Source organism: Dermacentor variabilis, chromosome 2 (genome assembly GCF_050947875.1).
Source record: "Dermacentor variabilis isolate Ectoservices chromosome 2, ASM5094787v1, whole genome shotgun sequence".
Classification (NCBI taxonomy): domain Eukaryota; kingdom Metazoa; phylum Arthropoda; class Arachnida; order Ixodida; family Ixodidae; genus Dermacentor; species Dermacentor variabilis.
The window spans coordinates 227,084,238-227,107,836 of record NC_134569.1 but is presented as its reverse complement, the minus strand read 5'-3'; the positions used below and the strand labels follow the sequence as shown (position 1 = coordinate 227,107,836).

Here is a 23,599-nt window from a genome sequence, read left to right as displayed (position 1 = left end):
CCTCCCGCACGAAAGCTTGTATTTGTGTGAGCAAGGAGGAGCGATCAGAGAAGGCTGTCATGGAAGAGTGGGTCCTCGTCAGCCAATGAGGGGTGCCTGGTCAACTCGCGCTGCCTTCTCAACTCGTCGTAGCTTTGGCACAAGATTATGAGCTCTGCTACGGTGCGCGGGCTCTCGGTGATCAACATTTGGAAAATGTCATCGACGATGCCCTTCAAAATGTGCTTCAATTTGTCATTTTCGGGCATAGATACATCCACACGTTTGCATAGGTCGAGAACCTCTCCAATATAACAGGTGAATGTTTCACCGGGTTGTTGCGCTCGCTCTCGTAACCGCTGCTCGGCGCGCAACTTGTGGACGGCAGGGAGACAGAAAACTGCAGCGAAACTGGTCTTGAACGCGGACCAGGACTGAAAGTCGGCTTCGTGATTTTTAAACCACAGGTGAGCCACTCCCGCAAGGTAGAATATGACGGCATTTAACTTGGCGGTATCATCCCATCGATTGTGCAAGTTCACCCGTTCGCACGTAGCCAACTAGTCATTGACGTCCTGTTCATCCGTACCGCTGAAAAGCGCTGGATGGCGTTGCGGGACAGCGCCAGAGCAGGCAACGGGGGGTGGCGGCGACGTCGGCTGGGGAGAGTCAGGCATGACGGGAGGCAGAGTCTGAGACCGGAGTGAACAGGGCGTAGATGTTCTTGAGTACCCCGCACCTTCCACCAATTGTAATGGGTGCACTGAACAGTTCCGAGGGTAACGTCTCTTCGTAACCGACGAGGCAGGTGACGCAGAGCAGGAACAGCTGGTTGCCCGAACGGCTCACGCTCGTGCCAAGCACTGGCGATCCGGCTGGCCCACTGGTTGGACAGCAGGCATGGAAGAGACGATCTGGCTGGCCTTATTCTTGTGCTCTTCTTCTTCATTACACAACCAACCTTGTCCATGAGCTTTTTCTTTTGTGGCTTGTAGCCATTCTCTTCAGTTAGTGAAACTATTGGAACTAGTCTGACTTCGTTGCTATATTTTTTTTTACTGCAGTGCTCATTGATTTTTAGCAGTTTTATTTTATTGTCTTGAACGGCATTGTTTGTTCTCCATATTCTTGCAAGGGGTTCGTATAGAAAGCTAGCAGTACCGTCACAGAGAAAGAAAAAGACTAAGAGCGGACACTCCGAGAAATCTGGCCTCAGGAACTACGTCACGGCTACGTAACGAACTAGTGCTCTCACCAAACGCCAGAAGATGCAGGCGCAAAAAGAAAAAATGTTGTAATAAATCCTGCTCAATTGTTTTACAAAATAATAATTATACGCCCATATTTGGCGTGTTTCTTATGCATAAAAACAGAATTTATCCAAGACACCTTCCGTGCTTTTCGTTCTTCATTCGTACTGCCATCAACAACAATCACCATTCGTCCATCGAGAAGAAAATCAACGATTCGTGTACCAGCGGTGTGCCAGCGGGAAGTTTTCGTGAACGTCGGCTGCGGCGGTGTTTTCGTGCGTGACAGGTGAGTCACGTTTTCAAGCGAAGCTTGGAGTAACTGACTTGTGAGGGCGACGAGGTTCGCTAAAGAAAGCAATTTGTGGCTCTATATGAGGCGACTAGACGCGAACAATGCGAAAAGCATGCCCCCTCAAGAAACGCGTAGCGAGTGGGCTGTACCATGTGCTTTCTTGCTACCCCCGCCGAGAACGGAATAATCTTTGTTGGTTGCGTTCCGTGAAAATCGTCAAACAACGCGCAGCTACCATTAACTCGGACCGGTTCACGGCTGTGCACTGCACTGCGACTCGCAGCTTGTCAGACGCCATCGAGACGCTGCGTCTCCGTTTGCGAGGGTAAACCGTTCTTGCCCAGGGCTGTTTGCGATAACCACGGTATCGCCGCTCCATTGAAATAGTTAGTGTTGGCGGACTAAAAACGATCTGCTGGACAACGCTTAGGGTGAATATCAGGAATTGCACATTTCGGGAAAATTTCGGTTTCGAGAAAATTCGTAACCCGTGTTTACATGATCACGTGACGGTTGACGGTCCTTTCGTTGGCCCGTTCTAGAGGCTGACGAACGCTGAAAAGAACATAAAAGACGCCACGCCGATTCAGACCGTAAACGGCGTTTGGGGACGGGCGCTACCTAAATAAAGAAAATCAGGACGTTAGGCACGCTGTAGTCAAGCTTTGCTTGCTCGTTTCCCCTATAGAGTAAGAACTCCTGAGTATTTTATTAATATTGCTTGCAAACAATGGCAAGTCACATAAACAGCGTGTGTAGCTTATTGCGTTTTGTATTGCAGCGAGGCGTGTACGGCGCACGGACGGACGGTGGTGCATACATCCGTGCGGTTTGTTTATACAGAAAAGTAACGGTGGGGAAAAGTCCCCAATGACTACTGCATGTACTTATTGCGGCGGCCGTGTTGGGAAGTGCTGCGCATTCTAGTTACTTTCGGTTCCTTACCATTTCTTTCGTGGCGGAATACATTGCACAACGAATTGTCGCGCAGGCGCGGCGTGGCGCTCATTTGAACAAAGGCCTCGTATTTGGACGTTTCGAATTTATCTTTACCACGCTTATGTGAACTGCTATTTTGCCTACCAATGTACGCCTTATACTGAGTACGTACAGGGGTGTCCAAAAGTTCACAGGCCGCCATGCCATGGGATTACATAGGATGGCGGCTTGGGAACTTTTGAACACCCCTGTACAGGGTCTTAACATTTATCCTTGTAAGTGCGAGTTTTATGGGTCAGAGGTCAGAATGTGTCGGTGGTTTTATATTGTGCATTGGTTCGCTATTCATTCAAAGCTGTTTCCTGGTTCACTTGTGACGCTTACATATGTTTTTGGTAATTAACGAAGCGTGCACTTATTGACATTTTCAGACCGTGCTGATGCCATGCCGTCTGGCGGTCCAAGCTACGGCAGCTACTGCTGTGTGTCGTGGTGCTTTAACAATGGCAGAACCCAGAAGCCTATCTTGCCTTGGAATAAAAACGTTGCGGAAACTCTGTCTCTGCGATACATATGACCGCTTGTACCAAAACACAGAAGACAAGCGCGATGGATAAAGCCGTAGTGAATTATGATTACGCTATCTCCATCTGTTATAACTTGATCGAAATAAAAATTGCTTCACGACCGCAATTCACACCAAATATTGAACTTGACAAAATAGGGAATCGCTAAACCAAAACGAGAAATAAAAGCGTTGCCATTTGGGTGACGAAAAGTGGCCTGAAATGACAAGCTTCCGCTACAGCCTAGCGTCGGTTACGCGGGGTAATCCAAATTTCGCGCCAGGGAAACCGAAACAGGAATTGCAGGCCAGTTGCTCTCACCAACCGCCAGGAGCGCTAGGGCCGATTGGGCCGCTGGGGTGTATGGGAGTGTCCACTCTTAACTTTTTTTTTCTCTATGGTACCGTGGAAAGAAAAGAAATTGATATTCTTGCAATATTAAAAAATTGGCAAGAGAGCTGAATTAGACAGCTGTGCAGTTTTAGTGTTGGTGAAGACAAGAAATGCATATAGTTAGATTCCAAATTGGTTTCGAGATGCGGAAGAAAAGTTCTTTACCCACTGCCCCCTAGCAAAGTTGGAGGTTTAACTGCGCCACACACACGCCTCTACCGATGTCCACGCAGTTTTGCGATGCGAAAGGAGCAATTTTACGTTTCCACCGTTCACCAGAGAATACGCCTCAGCTTCCCGCGAAGTTGCCTTTATTTAGTGGGGAGGACAATCTTTCTTCAGCGTTGCAGATAGCTTGTTGCATGCTTCATGTGTTTGGCACAATAACTTGACTGTGCCCTTATACTAAACCAGGTCCGTCGCGATAGCTTGATTTGTCGGTTGATGTTGTAAGGTGTGCAAAACCATGGCAATCCTCACAGTTTCTTAACGCGTCACTGTGTTTGCTAGGTTTGCCAGCTAATGAGAAAAGTGCTCTGTCAATTTTTTATATGGTCTGTTTTTTGAGTACAACTGTGCAGATTAAGGTTTTTCGCCTTGGAGCTCCACCAAAACTCCGGAAACTTCCCACTAAGAGGACACTTCCCGCAGTTCACGCGGCTAATACCAGTGAAAGGTCTCTATTCAAATCGGGCAAACATGGTGTCGCTGCTAGTGACTTCGACGTTAGCAACTCTGAAACGAATACTAAGGATTTCATGGAACCGGAAGCTACAAGCACACCTAACTTGGAGCAGCTGCAAGTTAATCCACTTTCGCCTATTCAGGCGACGTGCTTAAACTTTGCAAGAATTAGAGAAACACGCATGACTACAAGAAAAAAAAAACTGGAAAGAAAGAGAACGAAGCGTCTTGGGTGCCGCATTACAGCGCTGACATAAACCTCAATTTATTAAATGACGACCATACAGTTGCCCTCCAGAAAGACAACCGTAAGTCCTTAATTGTAGTTCCCCAATCAGTTAAGAAAGTCCTTCAGGTGAAATTTGCCTGTGAGTGAACAGGTTACTATCTTTTCCTGGAACAGGGCATGCCTCTGCCATCATAAAGAACACTGTGCAGAAAACATCAGCATCTGCCCTTCCAGCCCGGTGTATTGACGCAAATCTTCGACGCTATGAAGACAAAAATTGCCACGATGAGCGACGTAGAAAAGTACTGCGTCTTCCTAAGACGAAATGGAAATCCGAAGCGCATTTGGGCTTCATCATGGCAGCGACTCGTAAACCATTTCCCGAAAGCAACCAACTGCCGAGCCATGCGCCAATTAGTTTGCCATTTGCCAAGTGGTATCAAGTTCCGCTGGAAACAGGTCATCGCATGTCACTTTAAGAGGCTTATGTACCTGGTGACACCTTAAGGGACTTCGTCTTCCACCTCATTAAGCTCCCGCGAAGTTTCGCTTCGTGTGCGTTGCACCACGTGTGACATGGGCTCGTCCAATTGCGCCATGTGGCGGACTTTGAACTTGTTCCGCACCCATGCGACAATGAGGAGGAATTTCATTTCTTTGCGGACCCTGCTCACGTGCTCACGAAGAGGCCAACTTGTGCGGAAAGACGCAACGGAGTTGGGTGATGAGACTGTTTTGGAACATAATTTGCCGTGGGCCCAAGTTTCAATTATCCATGTCCGAAGTTTAATTCACTTACAGGAGAAGAGCAACTATAAGTGGCCCCGAACCTAAGTGCAGCTCATGTGTCGGATGGGCATTTCACGAAAATGAAAGTGGCCATAGCTGTTCAGTTGTTCGGATAGTCCCTAACAACCATCAGCTCCTTGATAGAAAAAAAACGAGTTTCCAGCTGATGCAAAAACAACCGACTGGTTTTAAATGCGTAAGCATTTAAATGCCATTAAAATGCCATATGGGATAGAGACTTGGAGAATGATAAAGAAGCTTGAGAACGAGGACCGCGCAAAGAGCGATGGAACGAAGAATGCTAGGCATAACGGTAAGAGACAGAAAGAGAGCGGTATGTATCAGAGAGCAAACGGGTATATAGCCGATATTTTGATTGACATTAACAGAAAGAAAATGGAGCTGGGCAGGTTATGTAATGCTCAGGTTAGATAACTGTTGGACCATTAGGATTACAGAATCGGTACCAAGAGAAGGGAAGCGAAGTCGAGGATGGCAGAAAACTAGGTGGGGCGATGAAATTAGGAAATTCGCAGGCGCTATAGTTGGAATCGGTTGGCGCAAGACAGGGGTAATAGGAGATCGCAGGCCTTCGTTCTGCGGTGGACACAAAATAGGCGGCGGCGGCTGCTGCTGCTGCTGCTGCTGCTGCTGCTGCTGCTGCTGCTGCTGCTTGCTTTGCTTTGCTTTGCTTTGCTTTGCTTTGCTTTGCCTTGCTTGCTTTGCCTTGCTTGCTTTGCTTGCTTTGCTTTGCTTTGCTTTGCATTCCATTGCTTTGCTTTCTTTGCTCGCTCGCTCGCTCGCTCGCTTGCTTGCTTGCTTGCTCTGCTCTGCTCTGCTCTGCTCTGCTCTGCTCTGCCCTGCCTGCCTGCCTGCCTGCCTGCCTGCCTTGCCTGCCTTGCCTTGCCTTGCCTTGCCTTGCCTTGCCTTGCCTTGCCGTGCCGTGCCGTGCCGTGCCGTACCGTGCCGTGCCGTGCCGTGCTAACACGTCCATCCGTCAAGTAAGAGAAATCGCTCTAAAGAAATTAAGTATACAACAAAGTAAATTCGAAAGGAACGTTGGCGGTGTTGCGTTCCGAACCTATGATCCCGCGCTCAGAAGCTGTGTTACCCACATAGCTAAAGAGCCACGCCTGCAGAATGTGAGTATATGAATGTGTTGTGCAGGAGGCACAATACAAATGCCAAAGGAAAACGATTTCTAAGCAGTATAACAAAGGAGTCCGACACAGCAGTGGGCGACACGAATGACGCCGACTGGAAGACGCAACAGTGTAGGTTTATCCATTCGCACCAGGAACAATGTCTAGCCCCAGCCCCACTTGCGTAGCGCTGGCGATTCGGCTGCGGAGCTCTGTACGGCGCACTTCATAACATCTTGCCCCCTCGCTGAAGACGCCACACATGTGGCCCAAGCCGTCATGAGGACGAAGGGCTCGTGATACGGCTTGGGTCAATCTACGTAGCGACGTAGGTCCGTAGGGCGCGTCAGAGGTTCGATGACGTAGTTTACTGGAGAAGTTTCCTGTAGGACCCGGTAGGGTCCATGGTATCTCGAGACAAACTTGGAGGAGACACCTGATTGCGAAGTAGGAGGCAACCACAACCAAACGAGAGCGTCAGGCGAAAGCGGAGGGTGGGTTCGCACGTCGTCATGACGAAATTTCTGTAACGCTTGTTCTTGCGTTGTAAGTGAGCGTGCTACTTGTTGACGTTCTTCTGCATACATGGCGGCTTCGGAAACCGGTGTACCCTCTGACGAGCCGGGGCGGTATGGAAGAATAGTGTCAATGGGAGATGATGGTTCTCGGGCATATAGTAGAAAGAAGGGAGAAAAGCCCGTCGTTGCCTGGGGTGCCGTATTGTCGGCTTACGTGACATAGGGAAGGACGAAGTTCCAGTTGGTGCGATTGGAGGCAACATCATCGAAAGCATGTCAACAAGAGTTCCATTAAAGTGCTTTGTCAAGTCGTTTGTTTGCGCGTGATATGCGGTGGTACAACGGCAAATAACGCGGTATTCAGTGAGAAGTTCTTGAATGACATCGGCGAGAAAGACGCGGCCTCGGTCGCTCACGAGTTCGCGGGGAGCGCCGTGACGTAGAATGAAGCGTTGAAGCAGGAACGAGGCAACGTCACGAGCCGTCGTGGCTGGCAGAGCGGCCGTTTCTGCATGCCTCGTGAGGTGGTCTATAGCCACAATGGCCAAGCGATTACCAGCAACTGTGTATGGCGCAGGCCCGCATAGGTATATCCCAACCCGGTCAAGGGGTCGCGAAGGGCACGGCAAAGGTTGTATTGGTCCAGAAGGGCGGCAAGCATCAGGCTTGCGGCGTTGACATTCTGTGCAGGAGCGAATGTACTTGTGCACAAAGGTGTACATACCACGCCAATAAGATTTATGACGTAGCCTGGTGTAGATCTTGAAGATACCAGCGTGTGCGCACTGAGGATCAGCGTGGAAGGCGGCGCATACACCAGCGCGGAGATGCCGGGGTATTGCTAGCAGTGATTTGCGGCCCTCGGAACGGTAGTTGCAGCGATAGGCAATTTTGTCGCGGATGACGAAATGCGAAGCTTGTCAGCGTAGAGGTCGGGAGGGTGGGTGTGCAAGCGTATCACAAAGGTAATCCATCAAAGGTGAAATCCAGGATCAATTACAAGCTGCTAAGCCGCTTTGTTTGCGTTGAACTTCAAATTTATACGGGCTAGCTGAACGCACCGGTAGAACTGGGGCTGTCGTGTGGCAGCACGACGGTTAAACGTACAAACCTTAAGTGAAAAGCACGATGTTTTTTCTGGTGTAACTGATGAGCTGCTTCAAACCAGAAAGTTCATATATGGCGGCTTTTGTTTGTGAATAGCAATGTGTTTTCTGGTGTAATTGAGTAATCAATCAACCCGTTTGATCGGAAAGAGCAGATACGGTAGTTTTTGTTTGTGGTTAGCAATACGTTTTTCGTTTTGTTGTAATTATGCATTTGTGTATGTCACAATATCTTGTTTGTACAGTTACGCTTGCTCCCTCTTCCTAACTCATTTCAGTTTTATTTTAATCCATCCCCATTCAGTGTTTTGAAAGTGAGATCAATTCAGTGGGACCCGACTGGCTTAATAAAGCAGTATATTATATGTGCTCTTCAATGATCATTTACTTTCTCACTTTCTGCCAAAAATACCACTCTCTGGTTTAGAGCTTTATAAATGAAAATTTGACCGCATTAAACATAAAATGATCTGCCTCAGCTGTAATTTTGGGGTGATTCTCTCTACTGAGCACTGGTTAGATGCGTTGCGTAGACAATTACAGAAATGAAGTCTAAGGTTTGAAACTTTTTATACATATGTGGGCGGGTGGTTCTATTGGTTGTATGTGGAACATAATCACTCGGAAAAGATTCGCTGCGGAGAAGAATCAGCGGTTGCCTACAGGATATTTTTGTAAAGAATGAAAGCCTAAGTAGCAAGTAAAGATAGAGAATAGTAACAGCGTGCACAAAAGAATATAGTTGGTTTATACTTACAGAGGGTTAAAAATGTGCTCAGAACAGGATGAAGGGTAAGCCGACTGACAACATGAGGTGATCATCAAGCTCTGAAGCTTACAAAATTAAAATTAAAAATGAAAAGGCTTGAGTAAGCACTGTTTGTTGTCAGTCGTCTTTTAATCCTGTCGTGAGCGTTTTATTTCTCCTTCTTTGCGGCGAGTGCTGTGAAAGTGATAAAAAGACGTCCACAGCAGCTTAGGCAATGCTCTGCAATTGGAGAAAATGTGTCAGATTGTGAAGACTGCAACATCAACTCTATGTTAATGCAGCATCGTAAGTACTGTTGCTGCACAAACAAAAATGCACATAGTGAATAGCTTTGCCTTTGGAACTACCGAAAGGCACAGCTTTAACGTTAAATCAAGCCTCACCTACTTGTTACTGACAACGTGTACGCAAGCCTTGCCCTACCGAAAGCGCTCAATCGCTGCACGCCGGGCAGTGCCAGCGAAAGCGAACGGCCGAACCAACATGACGCCCACAACGAAGCTGTGTCCCCGCCCTTTAGCTGAAGGGGCACAGTAATCGACGCACCCTACTCCGCTCGATCGAATGAGGGTGCGGCGCTCCGCTGTCGTCCCCGCTCGCCCACTCGTACCCCTAGCCCGTAAGCCCGCTCAGCTACCTAGCGTTGTCTGGAAGGCCCGCGGTCACCAACGATTACGCTGTAGCCTTCAACGAGTGATGTAGTGATGTACTTCACACTATACCGGCCCATTTTCAATCTGACTGGCTCTTTCGATATGTATGACTACACTGACGCTTCAGACTTTTAGAGTAAATTCAGAAGAAAACGCAGGGGCTGTGGGAGACGACACACTTGTGGGTTCTAGAATGATCTTGGCCACCTACTATTCCTTAACAGTCACCAAAAGCCCGGTACAAGAGCGTCGTTCATTGTTACTCTCCAGGTATCTGTTCGCCACGGCCAGAATAGGCAGAACTACAAAGAGAGTATGCACGTGTTACCTAAGTAGGCAAGGACACGATTATTTCCACGACCGCTTTGGACTATGACCTTGGACTAGTCCATGACCTTGGACTAGGATGAATCGTTTTTCTTTAAATCTAGCTACATCAGAAGTTTAGAATAGTAAGCTTAGTATTCATTTGACGCTCAATTCAGTCACGATGCACTATTAGACATGTTTCGACTGATCTTGAACTAAGGGCTGACGCTGCGCTCTTTTTCTTTTCCAGTGAAGCTGTATAAAGGGGGGAGGGGCGAGCCGATACGCTACTCCGTCTGTCTGTCGCCTATACGTCAAAAACTCCTCCGGCGCAACCCTATGCGCATGCGCGAGAAGGCGCGCAATTGGCTGCGTCAATACTGACGTAGGTGGTATCGTCGCAGTCCAGCGCACGCGCTGCAGCTTCTCTCCGCCTCCTAAATGGGTAGGCCACGCGTCATACGTATCCTGAAGAGCAGGCAGCTTTTGATCAGCAACGCCGCGACCAGAACCGGAAACGGGCTCGTCTAGTGCCGATGCTGGAGCCCAGCCACAAGAAAGGGCTCGTGTAGCCGAGCGCAAGCAACAACTGCGTACCGAGGATCCAGCAGCCTACCAAGCCTTCGTTTAATGAACCGTTGGGATTAACCCACTGATAAACACCGGGCCGCACGTTTCAGCTTCGCTGGTTAAACATCTGTACGGAGTGCTTGGGCGGTGATATTTTTTATAAGCGTTGAAAGCAACAGCAAAGCTTTTTACAAGCCCTGCCCACTAAGCTGCTGTTGCGCCAGCTCATGCTATACGCTGATATATGGGTGAAATTGGGTGCTGAGTGCTATTTTATGTACAGAACTGTATTCGCGCACTTAACGAAATAAATTAAGGGAAAGAAGCACTGGAGGGGCTTCAAGACAAGGAAAGCGTTATTCTAATAACGTAAAGAAAAAGAAAGCTTTCATCGTTCTGCTCTGTTCTGCATCTTTGCTTTCGCCATGCTAGAGCTCTTAAAAAGTGCTTCTTCTGTTCACACAAACATTAGGTTTGTATGCGTTCTCGTATGAACTCATGATGGCTGGCACCCTTCGCAGGGCGTGAAAAAGGACAGCCCGGCAGACCGATCTCAGGTGCTTCCCCTGGACGTGATCCTGAGCGTGAACGGGACCCCGGTGGAGGACGTGGCGCAGGCACGCAAGGCTCTGAGCGCGTGCAGCGACCAGCTCGTGCTGTCCGTGATGTCGTCGAGCACGTACCGCGTGCTCACCTCGCGCCGTGACATGATGAGCCTGATACGCTGCCTTCCCAAGGAAAACGCGGTGCTAAAGAGCACGCCCTTCTCCTGCATCACGGGAATGCCGTACGGCTTGGGCGTCATTGACGTCAGCGTGTGGGACGACAAGGCGAAGCGCTTCACCACAGTCTTCGTGCTTACCGTGCGTATATACATAAAAAAGACTGCACCGTTGCGGGATTGATTGAGTGATTGATTCGATGTTTATTTCTTTCAAACGAAAGGGAAGCCAAGGCAAAAGGCGCTATGCTAACTGGGCCTTGGCTTCCTGTTACAGACAGCAGCGCGCACATACGGTGCATATATAAAAACAAAATATGAGTGTACATCAAATACACAACCTGATATAAAATAACAGAATATGCATTGGCTATGTACGTTGAAAACAACTATGACGATGCACCAATACAGTACCTATGCATGAATATTTATATAGATAGAAATATCACAAAAAACTTGTCCTACACCGTTTACAATACTGCAGCGAGTACAACAATAGAGATAATCATTCAAACACTGCCTGATATTTTTAAACAACTTTGCTGAAGTCGACAATTCCACATATAGTGAAGTTTGGATTTTCTCACAGATTCCCTTTCTTACAACGAAAGTTTGCGGAAAAATTGACTGATTGATGGTTTTCTGACCTACCTATAGTTTAACTTAGAACGAGTAAAATTGGAGCACGTTGTTAGGTATTCGTGGTACTGCAAGGCAGGCGTGCAAACATAGACACAAAAAGCGAAAAGGACAACACAAAAGCGATCTATCAACATAAAATGTCGCACAATGGTGGAAATAGAAATAAGACGCAAAATTTCGAGGACGATTAAGATTCGCATTTGAGAGTGGAATGCGATAGCATGCAAATATCCCTTACTGCTTCTCACGCTTCCCGGGGACTGTAGCGTACGTAACCGTAATGTTTACCGGGAAACGTTCGCGGCGCACACTATGCACGAAGGCGGGTTTTCTGGTAAAAGCGCGGCCTATTGCATGGGCCGTGATGGATGGAAGGATGGATGGATGGATGGATTTTATAAGCGTCCCCTTTGGAATGGGCCGGTGAGTTGAGCCACCAAGCTCTTGCTATTATACTGGCTACTGTCCTACCTAGGTTAAAGAATAAAAAAGAAAAAGAACACTATGAACTCCCACAACCAAATTTTTTGATCCTCTATTGTGAACTGTGCTTTTGTACGTCTCCGTTTTCTGTAGTTTCGCGACTTTTCTTCCACCAATCCTCCAATCGCCTCTTACTAATCCCTATTGCGGACATGTTTACTTTTCCACTGCTCTCGCTGAACCCAAGGACTGCAAGGAGGCCAGTGGTGCCTAAATCGGTAGACGTCTTCACATTCTAATAAAACATGCTCCATAGTTTCCCTAGATTTATCGCAGCAATCACGTGCTTCTTCTTCCTTCTTATATCTCGCTTTATAGGTGCGTGTTCCAAGGAACCCCGATCTCGCTTCGAAAAGTAATGAACTTCCCTTTGAGTAATCATAAATTGTTTCTTTCCTGATGCGGCGGAGGCGAGCGCCACCTGGAATTGTTCCAAGTAAGCGGCCGCGCCACTCCGTGGGCTCCGAGATGTTTACACGCCGGCGTGCGCAAATGCGGACGCCGTCTCCGGTCTATGAATTGTAGAAGCGCTGGAAAAGGAGTTTGAGTTCTCGCTTAACAGAATTATTTTTTTTCCTTTGTTAAAATTACAATCCGAGAGCTGTGATGTCTGTAGAGTGTATGTAAGTGTAGTTTACATTTTTTTTCGTGTATTTTAGCTTGAGAAAATCAATTAGTTCAGTCAATTCTTTGCGTCACATGGAAGAACCAGGTATGTGCGATTCGAAAATCTTTTTGCCGAAACGACGTCTGACGCTGATGGCGAATTTTCTGCGACACGTGCTCCTTAACGCTATCGCGTTAAAACTTAACCACTCAGACTCAAGTGAACGTAGTGCCAACCCGTCATTTATGAAGACGTGTGGGCACTGGCGAAAGATAAATGTTTACGGCCGACTGACGTTCTTTGTGCGATAATCAAGGCCTGTATTAAAGGGCCCTTGAAACGGTTCGGACAAATTTTCTAGACGCGTAGGGTACAGCTTAAGTAGAACATTCGCACCACAATTTAAGTGAAACGTTACGTATTAATGGGGCTACAAGCGATTACAAGTTACCCTCCTCCCTAGCCATGCTTTTCCTCCAACTCATTCGCCGAGCGATCGGGGCCAAGCTCCGCCTTCACTGGTTCTGCGTCACGATGCGACGTCACATCGTCCACTTCCGGTTGTTTTGGAATCCGCCCCCGCCCGCGCGAAACGTCTCCGCTAGCGGTTTTGCCGTCAACCCCAAGCGAGAGCTATCGAAGCAGCGTGCGTTGCGAGCATTCTGTCGTAGCGCCGAACGTGTCTGGTATTCCGGTAATCACACATTAGCAGAACGTTTCGACTGAACGGTGAAGGCATAAACTCAAGCTGATGAAGGAACTTTAGCGTAGACATACGTGAGCTGCCTGATCGGTCTCCACGGTCCAGCCGCCCATTGGCGCAGAGCTTAACCAGCCAAAGAAAGAGATAATATTGCTCTAACCAAGTGTAAACCATTTTGAACATTTACAAAAACAACGTGTTAACGATTATAATCCCGCGAGAAATTTACACCAGCAGCAAAGAATACATTTTGTGACTGCTCGTGTGTGTGGTTGAGCTCTATGCCACCAGGTGGCTGCACCGTGCAGACCATTCACATCTGCGCTTCTGTTCATCCCCTGAAACGACACGCAAGGGGACACGGCCAGGCCCTGTTCCCTTGCGCTTGCGTTTACCCTAATACCGCACTCGCGAAACGCTATTGCGTTAGTAATCTTCCGGTGTAAAGTGACGACCGCAATCGCGCAAATCCTGGCGCCCATCGAATAGCGGCTGTCCAATGCGCTGCAGCCAGTCCGCTCGTCTACTGGCTTGCAGAAGGACACGATGTCGCACCTTGACATATTGCCAGTCGCTACGTTTGCAGTCCACAATGCAACAAAGTCGAACCATAGCGCTCGCGAAAAGACAGACCGACACTTACTGCGGAGCTCTCGTCAAAGACGGAGCACCTTGTAACACAAGCAGACGACACTAGCTGTGTGCCGGAAGTGCTTAAGTGCACTGAAAAATTGTTCTTTTGCATTCTCTTTGTGTTACTTTCTTTTTATAAAAACAAGTTAACTAACATTCCAACTATTACAAACGCCATTTGTTTACCGTAAAGTTGGAAAAATTATCGATCACGCGCCCTGGTCAGCCAATCGAATAGCTCGCCCCACTGACGTCATATGGGCGATTTCCGTCATATGGGAAGGGGCGGCTTAAAATTCCACCGAGCAGTGTGCTGCGATCGGCAGCGATGTGCATTTTTAAAACCTTATAATAAATTACACACTTTACGCGGAGCACTTAGATGCGTCAGTTAATGATCAGAAAGTCCTACTCTAACGACTCAGTACGTTTGTAGAAAATCGTTTCAGGGTCCCTTTAAGCACACGCTACCACTATTGCTGATGCACGAAGCCTCGACTAGTACACGAATTTGTTTACTCTCATTTCTCAATAAACTTGCTTCCCAATGCATGTTCTTTTGGTGGCTTGCTACATTATACAGGCTAAAAAAGTTTGCACCCTTTCGCATATGATACTCTCGTATTTGTTCTTGTTTGCATTGCCTGTATTGTGCCAAAAGATTGTGGCTGCAGCTGCTCAAGCTACTTCATAGCAGCTTTTACTCGTTCTTGTTCATGACACATTGTGCGACTGGTATACGCGATGGCGGAAAGTAAAGTAAATCTCAAACTAATGAGTTATGACTCCAAACGCCGTGCCTTTAGCGCATCGTGAAGATCGTACTAGAATGATCGACAACGCGTGTGCTGTTGGTCTTTGGGTAGCTCGAAGCCGCTCCACTTTTTTCACAGACACGTCTTTGTGTGCTTTCATCTCGTAGGCCTCCTATAGAACTCCTGTTCATATGAACACCTTTAACCAACACAGAACTCTCGCGGAACTTTAGAGACTAGGGAATCATGTAGATGCAATAGGACCGTCCCAATCTACGTTCCGCAGTAAAATTTTCTCATTCGAGCTGTGAAACGCATACGCTGTACACGACGTTGTACGCTTCACCGAAGCGCAATACCTGCATGCGCTCGCGTGCCGGTTTATTCACAACTCTATATGGAGTGTTTTATACAAGCAATAAAATACAGTGCCCCCGCAGGGGCGTCTGCAGGAGCAGGCATTTGGTGGGTTGCAACACTACGTACCCATGCATATGAGAATTGGACCCTGCCGCATGTAGTCATACGGCGTAGCCGTGTCTGGGGAAAGGACAATGCTGGGGATTGAGCCTATTCCAGTTGTTCGGACCTTTAAGGCCCCTCGGACGGAGGAAACACACCTCTTTGGTCTTTGTTTCACACAGAGAGCGCCTCCAGACTGGCCCACCTGTAGGAAACCGGTAGTCGCCGTTTCCTGTCCTCCCCTTAAATCTTCATTGTCGCCTTTCAGTTTCAATCTTTCCTGTCTTCTACCCACTTATTTTTACGTCACATTTTCTGGGCGGTGAAGGTTAACCATGTGTGGATAGCCAGCCTTGGGTATACCATATTTTGTTATAGTAGTAACATACAGCTGGTGCTTGCAGGACCTGTTTTACACTTTCTGAGGCGTTCCCTTGTTGGGCTCCATGGCAGCTGACTGGCGTGGCTGCCAAAAACTCCATATATCCCTATGGCCAGTTCCTTGCCAACACTCCCTGATCGCCATGAAAGAAGAGAGTGCATCGAAGATGTGTTTCAGTTCATTGGGCTTCAAAGACAATTTCTCACAATTCCATGTGATTCACTCGAAAAAAAGCAGAAAAATTTTCCCTTGTTTCTAAATCTCTAACTGTGGCTCTTGGACCAGGTTATAAGGCATCGAGGATGACAGGTAGTGATCTATTGGAGCTTCATGATCAAACACAATATGAAAAGCTGCTCAATCTAATATACTTTGGGGACGTTCGAGTAACAGTAACCCCGTGCCGTACTACTAACACCACCCGCGGCGTTGTCTCAGACGATGATTTGTTGGAGCAAACTGAGGCTGAACTCTTGGAGGGCTTCAGTGAACAGAATGTGATGAACAATAAACAGATAAAGACGACGCACGATGGCAACTAAATCCATACTGAGGACCTGCTGCTTGCTTTCGGCTCAAGTGTACTGCCCGAGTACATCGAGGCCGGGTACATCAAGACTTCGTGTCAGAGCACACGTGCCAAATCCTCTAGGATGTTTCAAATGCCAGCAATTCGGACTCAGCTCACAGAACTGTCGAGTCCACCAAACTTGTGTGAAATGCAGTGCTCATGAACACTGATCTGAGTCTTGTGAAAACTCGCTACAATGTGTGAACTGTGATGGACAGCACGTCACATACTCGGGGTCATGCCCATCCTGGAAAAAAGGAAATAGTGACAGTTAAAGTAAAGAAAAATACAACTTTCAAGAAGGCAAGCAGGCGGGTATCCTACGTGCGCAACAACACATTTGCCGACGAGACGTGTCAGGGGGCAGTGACACAACGGCTGCCGGCGGCTACGCGGCCCACACACAGTGAAACGGCGGTGACGCCATCTGCCTCCGTGGCGGCTGCAGCAATCTACTTCCAGGTTGGTGGCTCCCAGGGCCTCGTCTGCCGAGGCGAGGCCTTCAAGGCGAACAAACCGCTCAAAAGAGCGGGTCTCTAGCGCCCCTAAGAGGCGATGGACACATCTTCTGGTCAGACGGCGCAGCAACCACCTAAGGAGTGGCGGAAGTTTCTCGACCGCTCCAAAAGAGAAACCCCGCATCGCAGAGCCCGGGAACGCCTCTGTAGCTTAAGTGTGCTCTCACATATTAGACACACAGCACCATCCTCTTCTGCAATATGGACACATACATATTGCCGTAGAATGTCAGACGACTTTTACGCAATCTAAATAAAGTTAAGAAACTTCATCATCTAAGTCCAAAAGTGCTGCGTGTCCAGGAAACACACTTCAAATGTATGCACACAAACTTCCTTACACAATATGTCATTTTTTGGAAAGGCGGCCACTACGAGGCTAACGTCTCATCCGGCAGTGTAGCCATAGTTGTCGACAAGAGTGTTGCTTGCCAACACTGGCCTCTTCGGGCGCCCCTTGAGGCAGCGTCAGTGCGGACAGTTCTTTTTAATCATTTGGTTGCTGCCGGCTCTATACATACACACCACCCAACTTTCAGCTCAGCAAAACAAATTTTTATATTCTCATAAACTGCATGAACCCTACATGCTCGTGGATGATTTTAACGCTCACAACAGTTTGTGGGGAGACCCTCGTTGTGATACGAGAGGTGGAATCATCGAAATGTTTCTTCAGACTTCTGGCGCATTCCTGTTTAATAAGAAAGAGCCCGCCTGTTACAACCTACAACACAACTCGTATTCATCGATAGATATAGAAATTGGCTGGTCCTCTCTTCTGCCTGGACCTGGACTGAAATGTCATCAATAATCCTTCTGGAAGTGACCACTTCCCTGTAACTTTAAACTTCATGCCGCAGCATGACAACCCTCCCCATATTCCTTGATGGAAATTACCATTGGCTTACTGCAAGCATTTTAAAGAAGTAACAAGGTTACGATGATATTTTATAAGTTGTTTTAGTATACATCATACTGTCGCATATCTTACCGCTTTTATTGTGGATGCAGCCGAAGAGATTATCCTACAAACGGATGGTGTCTCACATAAAAGGAGTGTTCCCTGGTGGAACGAAGACTGCCGAAAAGCGCAATAAAGACAGAATAAAGCATGGGGCATACTACGTAGATTGCAAAATGCGGTAAATCTCATAGAATCTAAGTGCATTAAATTGCAGGGAAGGCGGACACGTCGTCAGACCGAAACAGGAAGCTGGGTTAGACTTCTCTAAGGTATAAATTAACACACACAGGAGTCGAAAGTGTGGAATGGTCTAAGAAAGCTAAATGGGCAAGAAATCCACCCGTTGCCATAGACGAGCAGGCAGACTCACTTGGGGAGCACTTTGAACGTGTTTCAAGCTCAGTCCACTACTCGCAATCTTTCTTGAAATACAAACAAATAGAAGATTGTAAGGAATTACAACCAAAGAGCCCTATAGCTGTCCTTTTAGTATTTCCGAGTTGAGAGCTGCCTTGACAGAGTGCAAGAGCGCTGCACCAGGACCGGACAGAGTCATGTACGACGTGATTAAAAACCTACAGACTCATACACAAGTGACACTACTCGCACTTTTCAACACTATTTGGGTGGCCGGATACCTTCCATCCGCATGGAAAGAAGCCATTGTGATTCCTCTTTTGAAACACGACAAAGACCCTTCCTCTGTGGCAAGTTACCGCCCGATAGCTATTGCAAGTCGCCTTTGTAAGCTATTTGAAAAAGAATGGTTAATCGGTGACTCATCCATTTTCTTAAACTGAACAAATTGTTTGATCCCTGCCAGTGTGGCTTCAGAGAAGGGCGGTCCACAACCGATCATCTAGTGCGCATTAAAGGAAATATACGTTATGCATTTGTACACAAACAGTTTTTGTTATCAATATTCGTCGATATGGAGAAGGCGTACGACACAACATGGCGCTACGGAATCTTGAGAGACTTGTCCGCAATCGGCAACCGTGGCAATATGCTAAACCTAATGGAAAGCTATTTGTCTAATCGTACGCTCCGCGTAAAATCGCGAATGTATTTTCACGTCCGTATATACAGGAAACTGCTGTATGCCAGGAAGGCCTACTCCGGTGTACACTATTTATCGTTAAGATGACCACACTTCGTGTTTCATCACCACCGGCTATTTTTTATTCCGTCTACGTGGATGGCATTCAAATGGGCCTCAAGTCCTGTAACCTCGCAGTGTGGTGAGAGAGAGGCATTGCATGACTTGAACAAGGTGTCCAAGTGGGCAGACAAAAACGGATTTAATATCAACCCTCACAAAAGTACTTGTATTCTTTTACCAGGAAGAGAGGCCCGGTTCCAGATCCTTGTGTAGAACTGTGTGGACAATAATTACCTGTCAACAAAGAGCATAAATTTATAACTATTATACTTGACTCTGAGCTTACTTTCATTGCAAACATTAAATATATTAAAGGAAAATGTCTAAATACACTGAACTTACTGAAAATTCTATCCAACACAACATTCTATCCTGCACAGAGTTCTACACAGACGCTTCCAGGTCACATACCGCGGTGTCCTATGCAGCCGTCATACATCCTTATCGGAATCCGATGTACTACATCCGGAAACAAGTGTCCTGACGGCTGAGGCTCATGCGCTATTGTCGGCTGTGAAGCACATAAGGAAAACAAACTTCAAAAATTATAGACTCCCTATGCGTATTAAAAGCTTCGAAGTCGCTCTGTAAACACAAAAATCCAGCACTTATAGAGCTCTATTCCACTCTGTATAGAGCGTGTACATTTAACCAGCATGTTGTTATATGGTTGGTGCATGGTCTTAGAGGCATCCAAGGTAATGTGCTAGCAGACCAAATGGCGGCGTCGTGGCCGCGTATGCTGTGAATCCTACAGCTGCTGTCCCTGGCACAGATTTGAAGCCTTTCTTGCGAAAGGAAATTGCGAACCCACTGGCAACCCATGTAGGACGTTGAAACGAATAATAAGCTTCACTTGATTATGCCACAGTTAGGTTCATGGCCCTCCCCAATGAGAGCACCACGAATTGATGTAATATTCTGTCGTCTCATAATTGGACACACATATGTCACCCACAGTTTTTTTGCTCACTGGCTATGAACATCCAACTTGCAGTAGATCTGATGAGAGGCTGACCGTCCTCCACGACCTCCTGGAGTGTCGGGAAGCAGAAGCTGAAACACTTTTCTGTAGCATACCGGCAGCACACGCCTCTTTATCGCGTAATGTTTCTTGGTCCAGAACGGCTTTTTGACACCAGAGCAGTCTTAGGCCTCTTGAACGATGTGTTCTTACATGTTGTTAACACCATAAATTCATAGCACATTCTCTTTCCAGAGTCTGCAGCTGTGATAGTAGTCTTGTATAGCACATTCCTCCAGGCCCTTGCGTTTCAAGGGCTCTGTTAAGGCAGTAGTTCTTCTTGGAAATGTTTACCTGTGACATTTTCTAATATACCTCCATTACTTCACAATGTAACTTTGGTGTCTCTAGTAGACTCCTTAAGCATTGGCATAATTTTATTCCATATAGGTTTTACGCACTTTACAGCAACTGTTTTTAGGCCCCTTTACAGCCACGTACCATCTACTTCTCGTAATTCGTAGCTCTGCTGCGGACTTTTTAAAACAGGCCTGGCGATCATTGGCAATAGATGGCTCTTACGCCGCAAAACACCACATTCATCATGATATACAGTGAGAAGTTTGCCTAGAAAAATAGCCTTTATTCCCTCTTTAAGTTCCTGATGTCAACGTAATTGCCATAAAGCGCGCCGAATGCGTGACATTAATAAAGATCAATGAAACACTCCTGTTTAATAAACTACAGGAATCATTCAGCTAAAAATGAAGCAGTTTATTATTTAACGGTATGGTGAACGAAACTGTGCAGCTACAGGGCAGGGTCCTTATCAACAAAGCTTTGCCTTTGTAAGCGTTCTGTGTCATTGGGTGGTTCCCTTCGCAATATGATATGTCCAGCTTTGTAATTAGGACGTTTTATTTTTATACGAATGATAACGTAATACGTTTTTGTGAATACGGGCCCAGGTGTATGTGAAGCCAGGTTGTTTAACTGCTGTTCAACCACTACGCATTATTCTTGCCATCACCCGAAACAGCAAACGTGAGGCACAGACATCACAATTAAGTACGCGATGAGTCTACCTACTCGTTGCCATTCCACTCGCAGCACACCGACGTGACGCCGGTGGGCAATGATACGGTGTACCCGGGCGACGTGCTGGCGCAAATCGACGGCGTCAACCTGGAGGGCCTCATACGCGACCAGGTGATGCAGATGCTGAACACGACGAGTGGCGACGTCACAGTGTCCGTGGTGCCGATGTCGCCCATGCGTGTGCGCCGCATCCTCGTGAGCAAGCTGCACGAGACGGTGATGACCGACACCAACGTGGCCAGCCGCACCACCGGGGCTGACATCGAGTCGCTGTGAATCGGCGCAGCAGCGGCTGTCGTCGTCGCCTATAGGCTGCAACCGTCCATGCAGACTCCAAGGTCGTTGTTAGGGCCACAATGAGATCCTTGTGACAGACTGGTTTCAAAAATAAGGCCTCGAGAGGAAGTCGCAGATGCCACTGCAGCGAAGCGCTCAAGGATACCACCGCTTAGTGCTTGACCAATATTGCAGCTGCGATCAATAGCTGTGTACCGCTCGACGATTATCGGCGGGGAAATATCGCATAGTGCAGAACTATGACGGCCTGCGCATATGTTGGCGTAGTTTTATACTTTAGCGCATACACGACTGTTTCGATACTTGGTGTTACTTAGATTTGTGTTTTGTAAGATTGTTGCTCGCGGACGGCGTTCAGGATTTAGTATTATATTTGTCAATCTCACTGCCCTAAATGCGCTGTGCTCCGAGGACATCATTATAAGTGCGAGACGAGTAAAAAGAGGTAGTCTTGAATTGCATATTGGATGGCTCCTTTATTAAGAGCAAATGCAAGTAAAGTAATGGCGAATGCTTGCCGTTTAATAAAGAACATAGCACTGTTTCACATTGGTGCAAAATTCACATTGGTGCAAATGTAGCATGCCATACTCACTCGGTGGCTGTGCTGTTGATGAAACTAGACTGCAATGAGAGCGGGCCATATTCCCGCTGTCGAAGTTGGCCAGCGACAGTTTCTCCCTAAGGACACGAGCTAACGCTGCTGCAGCAACGTTGGTTTTTTTTTTTTTGCTCATGTGACTGACTCTGCATAACTGTTCCGAAGGATACTACTACAGAATATCTACACATGAAGGAATATGACGGCTTGCTTTATTCTTAGTCTATTGAGAAGAAACTGCCGTTACCTGTTCCTAGTGTATCTGCAATGTTTCAGACTGCGATTGCCAAGGCGGCGATTGTGGCTCCTTGCGGTACTGCTGATAATGCTATGAGACCTCGTTGATATGCACTCCCGTGTGGCCGACGTGTAAAATCGAATTCTTGTCTTAGATGAATAATTGCCTCTACCTTTGTGCACTACTCTATCGAGCAACGTCTACACATTGCTCCTATGTTACGCGATAAGTTCAGAATTTGAATCTGGCTGAAGCTCCACATTTTCGCTACTCACAACGGATTTCTTGAAGTGTTAGTTGTCAATCCACAGAAGGGCTCGATCATGTCAGGGGTGCCCTCACCACATGCGCCAACTCTCCTCTGTGTAATCGAGGAAAACTGCCACCCGCACGCTGCGGATGGCAGTAGCACGAAGATGTGCCCAGAGTAACGCCTGGTACCAGCATGTTGAGAAGCGTCACCATTGCGTGACCGGGGAAAACGTTGCGGCTAACCGCACGCGACACATTGGAAGACTATATACAAATTGCATCACTTTTGCACTTCATGAGCAATAAAATATATCGCTGGGAATTGCCAACAGCCGTGTTTCTTTGGTTGCGTCAAATACATACAGTTGTCGTGTCCATTTCACCCAAACTAGTTTCTTTGTTTCTTTTGCTGATTTTGTTGAACCGCTTAAAACAGTTACAGACACTGCAACGCTTACCACCTTCGAGTGCTTTATACTGCGTTGAAGTCCATTGTTACGTCGGAGTTGCAAGCAGTCACCGATTGCTGCGCGAATACGCGCCATATCGGTGAAAAGCTTCACGGCGGCATGAGAATTCTCTGCCATTGTTATTCATTAAATGAATGTCTGGTATCGAGAATGCCAACATTCGCTTTCTGTTTAGCAATAGACCCAGCCAATGCTTTGGATTTATAAAAAATAAGGAACAGTAAGTGAATACTCTAATTGAAGAATAGATATGACATTTACAATAGAAAATAATTTAAAAAGTGGTGCAAACTCGATCAGACGTCCTTCAACGAAACTGCGGTCCATGAAAAAAAATAAGAGCGTTTCCGTTGCGTTCCAAAGTAGAGATTTCGCGCATGACACCAAACGGGCCAGTCATCTCTCAGTGAAGTAATATCGTCTCAGTATGGCGTACTGCTGTTTGCTCCTTCCTTTGACCCACACCCACCGCGGTCACACAGCGTCACATGATCACACAGCGAGACGTGTTTGCTTGAGGCGTGGTTCTGCCCCATTGTTTATAACCTATGAGATGGTTGAGCATTGTCATTCCTACACATGGCGCATCGCATGTCAGCAGAATTGGTGGAAGAATTATGGGGCTCTACGTGCCAAAACCAAAATCGAATTATGAGGCACGCCATGGTGGCGGACAGCAGATTAATTTGATACCCTGCTGTTTTTTAACGTGCACCATAATCTAAGTGCCCGAACGGTATTGCATCTCGCTCAAGTTGAAATCGGCCGCCACGTGGGGTTGAATCTGCGACGTCGAGCACTATTATAGCCGCATAGCACAGAAGTGTTGATTTGACGTGTGACCGTTTCCGTAGTGTTGCACAGAACCTACGGTGATATAATGTG

General features: G+C 47.2%; 1 protein-coding gene across 1 annotated transcript; it reads left to right on the top strand.

Annotated features, from left to right (window-relative positions):
- The first annotated feature begins 1,416 nt into the window (after window positions 1-1,416).
- LOC142571205 (uncharacterized) lies at window positions 1,417-21,517 on the top strand. The gene is made up of 3 exons (XM_075679476.1): window positions 1,417-1,518; window positions 10,713-11,054; window positions 20,869-21,517. The coding sequence occupies exons 2-3, from the start codon at window positions 10,857-10,859 to the stop codon at window positions 21,130-21,132; spliced, it is 462 nt and encodes a 153-aa protein (XP_075535591.1). The 5' UTR covers window positions 1,417-1,518; window positions 10,713-10,856; the 3' UTR covers window positions 21,133-21,517.
- The last annotated feature ends 2,082 nt before the right edge of the window (window positions 21,518-23,599 follow it).

Coding starts and splice junctions, on each gene's coding strand:
- LOC142571205 (XM_075679476.1), top strand. CDS start 10,857: ATGTCGTCGAGCACGTACCGCGTGCTCACCTCGCGCCGTGACATGATG. Junction 11,055..20,868: donor CCACAGTCTTCGTGCTTACC/GTGCGTATATAC, acceptor TTCCACTCGCAG/CACACCGACGTGACGCCGGT.